Source organism: Gymnogyps californianus, chromosome 5 (assembly GCF_018139145.2).
Source record: "Gymnogyps californianus isolate 813 chromosome 5, ASM1813914v2, whole genome shotgun sequence".
Classification (NCBI taxonomy): Eukaryota; Metazoa; Chordata; class Aves; order Accipitriformes; family Cathartidae; genus Gymnogyps; species Gymnogyps californianus.
In genome coordinates, this window is record NC_059475.1 from 68,401,039 (window position 1) to 68,415,926 (window position 14,888).

Sequence of the window (14,888 nt, forward strand, 5' to 3'; positions counted from 1 at the left end):
TTCATTAGAAGTCAGAATTCAATTTCCTGTTTTCTTGCAAAACAGTAAAATAATACCATTTCAAACTGCATGCCAGAGTTGTACAGAGTTGTACATAGTTCCTAATTGTACTAAGTACACAAGAGACTACAAGCTTTTATCTGTTCATCTCCCGACTTTCCCCAGTCTGTGGTCCGTCTTGGGATCAGCAATAATCGCCTGAACTGCTACAATCGCTTCATTAATTTTTGTTTGCAGCTCTCGGAGCTCCTCTATATGCAGCAGTCGGAGAATTTGGGCAGCTTCATTGAGAACAGCATCTGGGTGAGTTGCAGAAAGAGAAGTCATATCAATCATTTTCATCTGACATGACGGTCTTAAGAAAAGCTTAATCTAAGTTACTGCTCTCCACTTCATTCATGCTTGCGGTTTTCATACTTGAAATAGGAAACAACTTTCCCTGCTGCTAGAGAGGGACAGGGTGCTCTGCAAAACCTCACTCAGCTTCCTGCAGCCCTCACAGTAATCCACAGCCAAGTCGGGTCAGTATGAAGCTGAGTAGTAATTTAGGTGTAAGTGGGGCAAAAGCGAAGCCAGACTAGTGGAGTCCCAGGTCATCTGGCTATTGCTTACAAAATAAGCTATCAGGTCATGCCAACTCGCACTGCCTCCGATTAGATTTTAGGTAAATGATGCAGCTGAAGCACAGGGCAGAGGCACAGAGGTCCTCTGCTGGTAGAAGCAAGATTTACAAGACAACAGCAGCGAGATGCATTCCTTCCGCTTGCAAACGTGGCTGCCATTAAAAGCTGTTATTTAAACGTTACTCTGAAACAACATATTCCACAGCTAAGATTTATGCTTTTCTGTTCCAAAACAAAACGCTCAGGAGTGCTCATAAATAACAAGCTGGGAGGGAGCAATTCTTTCCACTACAGGCTTTTTTACTGTACGCATTAGCTACATATTTGACAGTAATATACTCTGTCAAAGGCAAACATCACTATTAAAAGTAACATTAAGAGAACTGCTTACCTCCTGTGTCAAAACCAAGAATGTGCTTTTCTAAAGCGACAGGCAAACCCTTTAAAAAGAAAAAGCATGTTCAAGTATAATTAGAAATGTCATTTTGCACGTTTGGAAAATAAAATCAAGTACTACAGCAGGTAACTCTAGAGGAGACGACACTTGAGTTTTGCTTATATAGACACGTGGGACAACTTCAAAAAGTCATCATGCTTGATTACACACGAGTGCCTTTGTGTCCTGAAACATCAAACCCAGAGCATTAATAAAAATCTTCATGCTTAATAATCCCCCTACTTGTCAAGCAAAGCCCATTGGATACACACTGCCCACATTCAATCCTTAAAAGGCTAACAACAGTACTGCGAGAGAACACCCAATCCAGCAACATCGCTACCCAGACAAACAAAAAGCATGCACAAACTAGGCTTTCTTAGAAACTATTGCCTTTAAACAGTTGCCAGTTTTCAAAGCACTAGCTGATTTGAAAGAGTTGTAAAAATCCTCTGTAATCAAGTGAGTTTCTCAAGCCCTGAACTTGCAACCTCCATCAACATCGCCAGAAGCATTTTCTCATGTTAAGCTTAGGAATAAAGCTAAACATTCAATTTTCTAAACACTTGCTCTATTAAGACAGTACAAGAAAAAGTTTTATTAGTGGTCATTTATAAGCATTGCTCTCTTTCCTTTACACTCTCCAGCTGTGGAGGAGCGGTCATGGTAAACAATCACTCACCATGTTTCAACATGCACACAAAATTAGATTTAAACAATGCAAATCTCAGAATTTGCTTTTACTACCTCTGTAACTTTTTTCAACGTTTGCCTTGGCAAAAACATTCAAATTCAATACCATTAGTTTCTACAATGATGGGATTGTAAACCTTCTAAACAGTGAGGATTTCTTTTAAGGGCTTTTATATACATGTAGAAAAATCCTGAGTTGATCGAAACACACACTAAATACCAAACGGTGACTGTAAGTCATTAGAGTTACCCCATTTTCAAAAAGTGGTTCTTTTCCATGACCTTTACAATAAAATGGATCTTCAACTGCTATCTTAAAAATACATCTGCGTTGTTAAAATCTAACCCGCTTGTTGATAAGAATGCCACTTCAAACAGATTCTAGCAATAGACTTCACACATATACTTTTTAAGAAATCAGGTTTATACTTAAGGCTGCAAAGAGCTCACTGCCACCCCAGCGTGGTCTCAGAGCCACACGAGCAGCAACGTATTTCAGTCGGTTCTTTGTGGATGAATTCCCCAGGGCCACTGCAGGCATCTCCAACGCTGAGTGACCACAGTGGCACCTTCAGAAGTGGTCTTTTGAGACACCCTGGTAGCGTAGCATTACGTTCCCCGTCTCCCTCCCACCACCCCATATGTTAGCTCCCTCTTGGCTGGTGGAAGTTGTCTTTGACAGAGCAGTAGACCGGCCTTTCCCAAGCCCCATAGCCCGTAGCAGTGGTCTTGTAGCAGGCACTAGGCTGTACCGCACCCACTGCTGCTACAACTACAACAAGCACATGCCGATTTGCACAGCAGCTTCAAACAGGGAGAGAAAGGAAGACCACCTTTAAATCTGTAACTACACAGACTACTTCATTTCACAGCCTCATTCCTCAAAATTTAAAAATGCTGCACAAAACACTTGCAATGGGCCTGACCACCGCAGCCATCTCCCCTGTAACTGGAAGTGTCAACACAAACTAGATTCACTGGGAGTGGGAGGAAAAAAAAGTTTCCAGATTTCAGAGTAGGGGGAAAATGTACCCACTTTGTTGTGCTTTCAAATATGCCCCAGGTACAGCCTTCAGGAGCATCCTTAAAGTGATCCTGAAGGGCATTTGTTGTACTTGATCCTACCTGGGATACGCTCATCAGGCAAGGAAAGCCCAGAAGGACAGCCTATGAGTCTGTCAGTATAAATCTGAATCCTGTCTAGACACCGAGTACATTGAATTGCCAGCCATTCAAAATACAATCTAAAAAAGTGTCATGTGTTATCCTGAAAACCATACCTTGACAACCCAGCACGATAAATCTCATTTTATTTGGTACAGTTAAACCACAAGCACAGCAGTGTAAGTTTCCTCAGCATAGTCCTCACACATATCCTTCAGTCAGAGAACATTTCTGTATCTATTTTATCTTTTCCCCACTCTATCTTGATATTGCCAAGAACGCAACTCATGACATTTTGTATATTAAGTCATCTATCATGCAGCAGTCAGACATTTATAACCTGTTTCCAGGGACAAGGCTTAATATACAAAGTGTCACTGGCTAGTATTTTGGCCACTAACAAGCCAGCCAAAATCAGAAGCAGAGGTTTATTTTTCCTCTCCTATCCTGCAATCCAGCTATCCCCTCTTCTTTTAAGATATTTTCTTCATTCATCTGGTACATTACGACGTTGATGATCACTGCTGGCACAGATAAAGCTGTTTTCCTGCCTCCAACCCCCTGCCTTTTCTCCACCCCACCTGAAATTTAGCATTCCTAATGAGAATACACTCCCTATGACATATATCACGTTCAGTGACACAGTGACATTTCAGCCTCAGACCTGACCATGCTTTGAGGACCTATGGAATATGAAGAACTCTTTGTCATGAAAAAAATTCACTGTTCCTCAAAGAAGCCAGTTCTGCCAGACATACAGAAAATCTCATTTTGATCCCTGCATGTCAGCTGCGCAGCTACATGAACAACAACTAAAAGCAGCTTTTTATTAACACTAATTATAGAACCTAAAATGACTACAGCGGTCTCAGCTGCTTTCATATTTTCCTGCTCTTTTAATGGTTTTATGGATATACAAGACCAAAGCTTTGATTTACTGTTCCAACGCTTCTGGCAATTACTGCACTGCAACTCAGAGCACCTGCAATTGCCACTTTAGTAAACACCAAAAGCAGTGTTATGATAATAAATAAAGCATGGACTGTTCTGAGCAGCTGCCAGAAAAGAGGAAGGGACTTGTGCTCTTTGACCAGATCCAGTCACTTTAGCAGGGACACTTCCAAACACACACCTGCAGGGCAAGAGAGGCTGCCTGCCCTGGCTGCACCCAAGACCCAATGCCAGCAGCTGCTGCGCCAAATGCCGGAGAGAAGAGCTGGAGAACTGGGACGTTTGAGAAATGACAATCTGAAAAACCACAGTCATCCCCTGGAACATCTTACAGACAGACAGCCTGTGGTTAGAAAATAATTCTGCAAAACCTGAGGTTTAAGTGCAGAAGTTTCCTTCACCACCTCTTTTTGGGGAAGGAGGGGGGGAGGGAGGAGTTGGGATGTCCAACATCCCATTCCTCAAACACGAACGAGGTGTACTTATGAAGCCAAACACTCCACACAAGGAACATTTCAACCTGTTTACACAGCCAACACTGCCAATTCTAAGGAAAAGCCAGGTCATACATTTCTTCTCGTACTGCAGGCCTGCTGCACTGAACAGTAAGGGTAATCCTCTAGCAAGTAACTAAGATAGGGGAACAGCTATTTACATGATATATCATACAGGTACATATATTTGTATTCAACTGAAACAAAAAGAGCTTTGTATACTACTCTCCATAATCCTCTTTTAGAATCAGGATGGTGAAGATAAAGCAAGTTTCCACCACCCTCCTAAATGAAGTGTTTAAGCAGAATCGGTTTTGACCGAGGTGGCAGACATTGACGCTTACACTTCTTTACTCAATATGGAATAATTAACACTAGACTCATGCAGCGTATATACAAACCTCCTTGGACTGACTGGCCTTCGCTATGGCGTCCTGCGTCAAGCGCTCTTGAACCAAAATGCGAATTGCCTAGGAAAAACATTTAAAGGTGAGAGTAATTAATTCAAGTCTTGATGCATTTCTCGGCAATTCCAAGGGAAAAGGAGCCAACGTTATAACCTAGCACAACCTCAAACCTACAATTTTGTGAAAGACTTTTTGGAAAACTCTTTCAGACCTTAAACCTTTTCAAACAGCACTATTCTTGCAAGTAGTATCTTACACCAGTATAGTCTTTGGCTGCGGGAAAGCAGCTTAACCAGAAGAGACAAGGACATTACACTATTAATTTCAGCCACTACTGGGCCAGAAACCACAAAGTACTAGGAACAGTCAAGAAAGCTTACGATTTTTAGTCTGGAGAAGAGGAGGCTCAGGGGAGACCTCATGGCTCTCTACAACTACCTGAAAAGAGGTTGTAGCAAGGTGGGGGTCGGTCTCTTCTCTCAAGTAACAGGCAATAGGACAAGAGCAAATGACCTCAAGTTGCGCCAGGGAGGTTTAGATTGGGTATTAGGAAAAATTTCTTCACTGAAAGGGTTGTGAGGCATTGGAACAGGCTGCCCAGGGAAGTGGTGCAGTCACCATCCCTGGAGGTATTTAAAAGACGCATAGACGTGACATTTGGGGACACAGTTTAGTGGTGGACTTGGCAGTGTTAAATTTACAGTTGGACTCGATGATCTTAAAGGTTTTTTGCAACCTAAATGGTTCTATAATTCCAGAATGGGCTGATCGTGATCCCAAAGCAGCAGCACCATTTTTATTTTCCTGAGATCGCACACCTTTAATGCTGCAGCAATACAGCTTCTTCAGGAAGGAAATCCTGCTATCGGCATCTTTTAGTAGGTGCTGAACCATCTTCCACATGCAGAGAAACCTGGAGCAAGGCTACCCACCCAGGTTTTAAAAAGATTGAGAGCCGAAAGGAATTATTTTTAGACACAGGAACAAGAACAGCCTTGATTTTAACAATCCTGCTGCTCATCTGTTTTTACTGGCTCCAGCACATAGGATGAAATCTTATCGGAGCTATCAGTTACTGATACCTACAGCTGTAAATGCCTCTAAAAATAACTGAAGGAATACCATGCAGGCAGACTTCCACCAGAAAGAACTGGGTCTGTCAAACACATTCCTCAGACTTTCCCTGATGAGTAGCCAAATGTGACAGAAGCAGACTTACTGCTCCATGTTTCTCCCCCAAGATTTCTCCTGGTTTTGGTCATGATTAAAGTTGAAATACTAGAAAGTTGCCACTGAATACTTCTAGAATTCTTTCTAACTGAAGGGAGTAGCCTGGACAAAAGAGTGATTTGATGAGGAGTTCAACTTTAAATTCCAGCAGTGAAACCAGACCTTGTATAAGAGAATTTTGAGTGCCTTTTGCATTAGAAAAAGGATATCCAACTGTGTTACACAGATGCTTTCTGATCAACTTGCCAGATTTAAATGAATAAAATGGGACTCCCAATATCTCTCTGCTCACTCTGGCCAAGGTCTGGTCAGATGTCTGTGGCATGCTTGCACCCTTTGGCCTTCCCTAAGCATCCACTCCTGAGTGTCCAAGCCTGAACAGGGATCATGAATTCTCCGCATGCGCACAGCAAACCTGCTTACTGCGGTGTAGAATTAAGAGCTTCACTGACACATTCTAATACCATCAAACCCTGAAAACTAGCATTGCTGTTGTTCATGTAACATTAATTGCCATTGCAGGAATCTATTCTCACTGTAACTAAAAGCAAGAAAATTCAGGCTGGTGGTTTTGTCCAACCACTTCTGTCTGAAAAAAGCGAGACTAGAAATGCAGAAATAGTGACAGAAATGTAAATACATTTATGCAGAAAACACATCCTGCTATCTCGTCAAGTTGCTAGTACCAAATTAGATGAACCCAGATAAAGTTTGCTAGCCTTGAGACAATCCCATGAGAAGACCTCAAGGAACTCCATCTAATAAGGGCTGAGCTCATGCTGCAGATCCTCAACATCACCATTCACAGGGCCTCTTCTCTCTCTACCTGATATCCCTTTTCACTGATTTTTGTACGGTTTGGGGTTTGGTTTTTTTTTTTTTAAGGGGTTTGATATATGAGATCTCCACCGCTCTTTAAAGATTGATGAAGGGTTCAAAGGCTATTTTGGGAACGCAAAGGAGGATACTATACTGGAGAGAATGAGAAAGTGGTTGATGGGATAACTGCAGGCCATCATTTTCTTCAGAAACCAGGCTAGCATTATAATACTGTTTAAGTATACCTCTTATAGACTTACGCACACTATATAACCTTCAATACTCATGGCATTTAGTTTCTCCAAAATAAGTTTAGCAAATATCACAGCTACTGTAGCAAATGTACCTTCTTGTTTTTTCAGTGAAATGAGTTTATTTTGGTGCCAAACAAAACTGAGTTTATTTCCATATTATAACATGATCAAGAAGGAACTCAGGATCGCTACAGTCTCAGTAAATACAGTACTTCAAAAATACAGTACAGAGTTCCACCAGTAAGTCACAAATTTTCTCAAAGTCATAAAAAAGATGCTTTAGAAAATTAATTAGCCTATTTACTGCATTTAAAAGCCATGATTAGTTGTCAAGGGTAAATTAAACTGACTTCAGTCGTGACAAGGAGTAAACAGTTCATAGGACCAAAAGGAAGAGGAGAAAGCTTTTAACTGTGGCTCCTCCCTAGTATGTTTGTTTTAAAACATCCTTTGCATCACTTAGTCTCTATGTTTTCAAGTTTCTCTTAATTTCTAGCACTGGAATACAATCTTCTCCTTTGAGTGTGCTCCTCAACATTTCTGAGGTTCATTAAAAAACACATAAAGCAGTACTTCAGCTAACCTAGGACACTTCAAATTCTGAACAACAGTTCTCAGTGTTGGAATTCCAGGAACTCAGCTACAATTGAACTGTTTACCAAGATAATTATCCCTGCATTAATTTCCATGATTTATATTCTGTGTTCTTATCTGCTTGAAAAGGCACATACAGGATGAGTTTTACTTTCTATTTGTGCCTAAAAAGTCATAGTTATCAGTAACTCTGCACCACAAGCTATTACACACCAGCCACTGGGGAAAAGAAGGAAGAAAGGAGGTCTTAAAATCTGTGAAACTCACCTTAAGCATTACCAAGTAATCATCATGTCGCTGAATTTGAAGCAGATTAGCTAAAGCCATCACTCCAGCCTTGAAATCAGGATTATTCACTGTAAAAATAATCATCGTCATTAAAAATATATGCTAGTCTAACTGGGTCCAAAAGACAGAACTGGCTTCCTGACTGCACGGTATCGGATTGCTCTCAAGGATGGGCAAGGCCATGGATACACAGCAGTGAGCAACCACTTAGTCTGGCTACAAAGCAATCAGTGTGCAGTAGGCTTCGTAACCAGGTTGCAGAACACCATCCAAGCACAAACAGCATTGTTTTCAATGTCAAACACATTGCGTAAGTCCTACCGCACAGGAAACCTGCGTTAAGTCTTTGAAAATAAAGCCAATTACATGAAGGTGTTCTCTTTTATATATCTTTCTATCACTGCAGAGCAGAACTGTGCCTGCTGGGCGAGGGCAGGACCAATTCCTAGCTGTCTTTTTGTAGAAGCAGCAATGGAAGAAGACTTGGGGGACTTAAGGCTAATTTTAGTAGCTATTTTCCACCACTTCCGTTCATTGTGAATGTGCCTAGCAGTCAAAAAATTAAAATGATTATGAGAGGTACAGCTGGGGAAGACCGAGCCAACACGTAATATGTGACAGTACTGAAGTAAACAGTCTGCCATTGTGTTTCCTTAGCTTTTTCTTTTTTTTTAAAGATATGTTAGAGTCTAGAGTCAAAAGGTATCTTGCTATTTCACCCTAACCCACAGTAAGTACTCATGTCTTATAGAGCTCTCTGCAAAGCTGTTAAGGTAAACACCCTTCAGCTGCTTCCTCATTGCCTGATAAGAACCCTCCTAACTTATTTATATCCGATCAAGTCTCTGGGCACCTCATTCTGCTGGGAAATATTCTCCCCTCTGCCCTTCCCCTTCTTCCCAACAGGAAAAGCTCTGCATCAGTGCACATCCAGACACCTGGGATTCACATGGAGCAGTTCCTCTTTCCTTTAGTAGGAATGCAGACAAGTGCAAAGAACTCAAAGTAACTCTCAAAACACTGTTCACAGACAGGCAGTTTCAGCCAGCAGTAAAAGAATATATGAACTCTGCATTCCTAAAGCTTTAAATGGGGCTTTAAAAAGGTATATGTATCACAGTATTATAACAACTTAAAATCTGAAGAACACCACACAGGCCATGGAACACATTCACATATGATGCATCCGTACAGTAGGCTGCTGCACACTTACCGTCCAAGTTAATCAGCGGTTCTGCATTTTTTGCTGTGTTGTCAGTATTTTTAGCACCATCAGGGGTAGAATCCTTATACTTATCAGCTGTTAAATTAAGAAGTAAACATGAACACCATTAGAGCTAATGACAAAAGGTTTAGAGCCAAGCTGCAGTTTGTGATAGCTGTATTTTTGGGGTGTGGTAATTGCCCAAGAGCCTTCTGGGCTTATACACTGACATTTTGGAGCTCCCTACTGAGGTCCCCAAAGGCTGCCATTCTAGTGAGCTATCCTAACAGCTCCCATCTGCAGAGAGCTTAGGTGCTATCCAGAGCAGCATCAGAGCATGCTCCACACTTACGCAGCGCATTACGTTCTTGACTACGGCTCTTCCTGTAGTCTTCATCCCAGAAGGCTGAACAAGCTGCACCTTACAGTTCTACTGCTTTTAAAATCCATCAATTCAACTAGCATTGGCCCTCTGCCTCAATCAGCAGCATATGCAGAGCTCAAGAACTACAGATTGAAGTTGGTTCTGATCAGCAAGTAAAACATTTCCAGTGAAGGCTTTGTTTTATAGACTGCAGCATTCATCTACAACCCACACAGGGGTTTTTCAAGCCTTTTGAGGATGGGACCTCCTGGCTCCTCCATCTTCATGTACCCGCAAGTCACAGGCAGCTCGCTTTCTCCATCATGAGGACTGAGAACCAGCTCTACAGATTGCAGGTATTCATATGCCCATCCCTGTCTTGGGCAGAGCTCAGCCCTGCAGAAATTCAAGGTAATGGAAAACAGTACTTTGGCTATTATTATGTTTGCCACCAGTAATTACATTTGTATCTGCATCTTCACTACAAGGAAATGAAACTGCTGCTGACTGTTGAGATTTAACTCAACTTTTTCATAACCTTGCCCTAGTTCCCAAGGGTTCCGGACCTACTCCCTGTGAAACAAGGGTCTAAGAATAACTTATTCGAATAAATGTAGTACTAAAGAAAATGCATTTAATCCACTTCCGAGTAAGTTCTCATAAAGGCAAACCCGCAGGTAGAAGGGTATAAATATATACAATGGGGCTTGCCATATCCAGAAATAAAGTAATAAATGCAAGTATGCTGCTGCATTGTCCCACAGGAGCTGAAGAGAAACAGTTCACATCTGAATATGGTGCAAAACCAAGCAGATGAGATTATATTTTTATTTTTTTAAGAAAACAATACATACTTTTGACATTGTCTTAATCTGATGACTACTTCATAAAATAAACGCATTTCCCTACCATTTTGAAATATTAAATATATTCACCCATACCATTATCTCCATACTCGAGCCTAACCGCTAAGCCGAGAAGCCAGTCCACTGTTTCTTGTCGTTCTTGTATTTTGAAAGGACAGTTTACATCTTTCATATACTGCCGAGTAGAAAGAGGAGAAAACAAATAGATGTTATTGACCCGTATGAATTAGCTAGGAGCACAGAAGTGTTTTGTAAACAGTCACTTTCCCACAGATCTTACAGTTGTTAGAAGATAGTTATTAACAAGAAGCATCATTGTGAAGTGTCCTGATGTGGCATCTGATCCATCTGAAACATTTTAGAGCGCTCCAATCCACCGCTAACTCGAGTCTGCCCTTTAGTAATGGCACCTGCTTTTTAATGCATGTTATTCATGTTATCCATTGTCACGCTGCAACCAGAGAAACCAAAATACCCCTTTCTTTGCTCTCTGTTCATTTTACACAGTAACTGGAGGCAAGGGAAAGGGAAAGGACAGAGAACAAACTACAGCTAAAACTTCCCATCCAAAGCAGGAAGGGAGAACCATGCTACCTAAGGCTTTCACGATGCTGGTATCAGAGGATTCTGAGGGGCAGCAGAAGTAATTTTCCCTTTCTTAGGGATTGCGTACAACAAGAGAGGACAAAATGCGGCTGGGACACTGTCTCTGCTCTTCTGAAGCCAGAACGCAGGATCCAGCCCAGCCTGCTGCCAAGACTCCCAAAGTCCAGGACATAGTCACATTCTGCTGCGCCCCTTTGCTGGAAGGAGAAAAGGGCCACACAGCCTCCGCTCCGGCAGCAGCAGCATGGAGGGAATGGGCACCAGGGGCTGGAGAGCACTAGCAGGCAGGGCTCCCCTGGCAGGCATGCAGAGAAGGACAGCCTGGCCAAGCCAAGAAAGATACCACTGATACCACAACAGTACCAGCTGCCAGTAATTCTAATATCACATACATTTATATACGTGATATTAGAATGCTTTAGGCTCCCTCCTGCAAAGCATGAGCACTGCAACTACAATACTCCTGGGCATTGAGCAAGGCAAGTGGTTCCGAGGGGAGGGAAAAAAAAAAGTGAGATGAATGGGCACTGAGCGTTATGGAGCAGCATTCTCAGCTCCTCGCAGGGCTGTTTGGAGAGAATGGAAATGGGAACCAAGAGGGAAAGCTCAACAGCCCTGTGGTGACTCAGAACGCTCACAGGCACACAGGAGATCACTCACAAAACGATGGCTGCTTGCCATGCTTTGCGCTAGCAGTGGAAAATCATCTATCTGAAACAACAAGAGGTGCAGAGACGAGCTGCAGTAGCTTTCTTCGACACGCCTGCAAAGCCTACGAGTACATTAGCCTAATCCATTTTCCTTTTGGTACATAAGAATCATTAATGCAGAAAAAGCTGTTTATTTGTAGTCAATCTTCTTTCCGCTTCAAGAGCTGAATCAAGTCAGGCAAAAAACAGATTAGGATGGATACTCCACCTATTGCAAAAACAAAGCTGGGTGAAAATTACATACAAAAAGTTCTACCATCTTAATAACTCCTACAGTTTGGCTTCAATAATACATTTAAATTCCTAGAAACGTAGAAGTTCAGAGACAGGACAAATATTCAGTCATTTACATTCAACAACTACACCAGCTGTTAATTTTCATTTAAAATTGTGTTTGAAACAACGAAATACCTTTTCAAACGATTTAGGCCAGTCATCGCTGTGTATGTTTCTTAAATTCCCTCGGTCTTCAATCTTGTAATGTCGGATTTTCTGGTCTTCGAGCCAGACAATAAAATTTCTGAATTCTGTTTCATCTGTTGGGAGAAGTAAACAAAGCAAGAATTAACCGATATCTTAAAAGCAAAAACAAGCCCTTAAGTTTTGATCCAATTCATACAGATACTGGTGCCCCCGAGCGCTTTCGTATCTTACCATAAAGAAAGATACATCTAACACTAAAATCATGTATTCCAGGACAACCTCTGACTAAAACTCAACACTGAGTGTTTTTCATTTTTCAAGTCACTTCAAATTGGCCATGGTTGACCGACTACACTAAAAGGCACCAACCAACAGATTGTTTTTATTGGGAATATAGTTATAACTTAAGTGAAGAAGAAAAGGTGAAACAATGATAGAGAAATTCAGTTCCTAACCCTGTTATCTGGACAAACAAGTTACATGTAGCAGTAACCCTCCGTCTCTTCCAAAGAGCAACACGCACAACTCGTGACTGTGCAAAGACATTTTCTCCCTTCACTGTTGACTCAACTTTTCCTGGTTGTTGACCCAACATCTCATTATTTGGGAGCTGGAATTCCACAATACAAAGACCATGGTCCAAATGAAAAATATTCCTACCGGACAAAGCAATTAGCCTGCACCTGCGCTTCAGTGACAGAATTCATTTCTGGACACAGCAGATCACAGCTCTACGGTATCACTGGCCCCTCAAAAACCAGCAGTGATATTTTGGCTTTGGATGAGCTTTAATATCCCAAGTTAATGAATTTAATATCCTCCTGCATCTCAGAGTGGGGTAAGCACATCATTTTCCCCATCAGGGACAAGAATGATACTTCTGCTTCTCAAAAGTGGCTTCTTAAGTGATATAAGTGCCCTACTTCTATCAAACGTGTTGTAAGAAACAGAGACATGGTCACAACACACGCGAAGGAAAGCTTTCAGCAAGACCTTTTAAAACTTGTAAACTGATAAAATGAACCTTAAAGGGGAAAAAAAAGGACCGTTAACCATAAGGAACTTAAGACTCACAACAAAAGAAGATGCCAGTAGACAACATCTCTTGATAGAGAAGCGAGTCTACCAGAAGCACTGAATAAAAGACAACCTATTAAACAGATGACCTGAAGCTTATAACTGATCACACTGGGTAAATAAATTTGCTACGGGGCCCTTTCAAGCAAGAAAAAAGTGTTGCAAAAATCAAAGTATTGATATGTATCAGTGTATCAGAAAACAGCTCTAATCGTGTTACTAGACTACTCTTATTCACCACGCTGTCTCTGCCTTGCTTCGTGTACAGGTCGCACCAGGCTCCAGGGCTAAAGGCAGGCTAACGCAGCAGCTGAGGGTGTTTTCTGTGGCACGCGTGACTCCCGTCCCTCGTGTTACGTAAAGCAAGCCTCTTCACGGGAGGAAGCCAAGAACAGCAGCGACATTGTCCATCCCTGGATCGCGTCTCTGCTTTCACTCTGGTCCTGGACAACGCTCAAAGAGCCACCGAAACCGAGCGAAGCGCGCGCACCCGCTGCAATGCCTGGGGGTCCCGGTTTTCCTGGTGGAAACTCGGGATTTTCCCTAAATACTGTGCTGCAGCTAAAACTTTGAGCCCAGAGAGCTGCACTAGCGCTCACAGCCCAGCAGACCCTTTCGGTCTTAACCTTCCTTCCTCGGTGCGTGTCGTGTCCGTCCCCGTCCCCCCCCCCACCCCCCCCCGCCCCCGGCTCGGGGCACACGGGGACACCGCGGGGGTGAGAGCGGGAGATTTCCGAAGCGCTGAGGCGAGGGGATAGCAAGGGGAAAGGCGAGCGGCCCCGGCAGCCCCCGGCCTCGGAGAGGAGCCCTGGGAGGGAGGGAGGGGTGAGGGCCAGGGCCGCCGGTGCGTGAGGAGAGCGGCGGGAAGGCCGGGGGGGGGAAGCGGGAGGGGAAGTCACGGTGCCGCGGCCCCGCGGAGCCCCGCCGCAGCCCCTCACCCCTGCAGTTGAAGCCGGCGGGGTTGTGGTAGTCGAGTGCCGAGAGCTTGCGGCGGAACATGGTGCCGGTACCGCCCGCGGCGCCTCCGCTGACGGCCGGGCCCAGCCGCTCGCCCCGCTCAGGCCGAGCCGACGGGCCGGACGGGAAGGAACACCCCCTGCCCGGCTCTCTGCCCGCCCATTGGCCAGCGCGCGCCGAGCGGCAGCCTCAACTACCAATCAGAAGGCGGAGGGGACTGCCGGGAGGGGAAGCGGCCCTTCATCCAGCTTTATTGACACGACGGCGGGCGGACAGCGACAGGGGCGGGGCCTAGGGCAGGGGGCGGGGCCTAGGGCAGGCTGGGGTCGGCGTGTAGGCCGCGGCGGGGAGCTGTGGGGCGCGGGCGGGGCGGTACTGGGGAGCACTGGGCAGCACTGGGGAGCATTGAGCTGTACTGGGGGGCACTGGGGCAGCCCCACAGCACCTGCCCAGAGCTGCATGTGGGGCCGGGGGGCACAGGGCCCCCCATGGCCCTCTGCCACCCCATGTCTGCCCCACGTCCACCCCGGCACCACCTGAGGGGCAGAAGGGCCTTGGGGGGGGCCCAGCCCAGTGCCCCCACACTGGGACGGGATGGGCACCCCCAGCTCCTGGGCACGCTCTGGTGGCTCTTGGGGCCAGCCCTCAGGCCCACCATGCCCCCCCAGTGAACGGCACCGTGGGGCCTGGTGCCCCTGAGGGCATTTCTCAGGGCAGTTGCCCCCAGC

General features: G+C 44.3%; 1 protein-coding gene across 1 annotated transcript; it reads right to left on the reverse strand.

Moving 5' to 3' along the window:
* Positions 1-11: 11 nt before the first annotated feature.
* Positions 12-14,248, reverse strand: RTRAF (RNA transcription, translation and transport factor). The gene is made up of 8 exons (XM_050896788.1): positions 14,142-14,248; positions 12,115-12,239; positions 10,463-10,562; positions 9,167-9,253; positions 7,933-8,021; positions 4,763-4,831; positions 1,015-1,063; positions 12-299 (listed from the first exon to the last, which is right to left on the reverse strand). The coding sequence occupies exons 1-8, from the start codon at positions 14,200-14,202 to the stop codon at positions 145-147; spliced, it is 735 nt and encodes a 244-aa protein (XP_050752745.1). The 5' UTR covers positions 14,203-14,248; the 3' UTR covers positions 12-144.
* Positions 14,249-14,888: the final 640 nt, after the last annotated feature.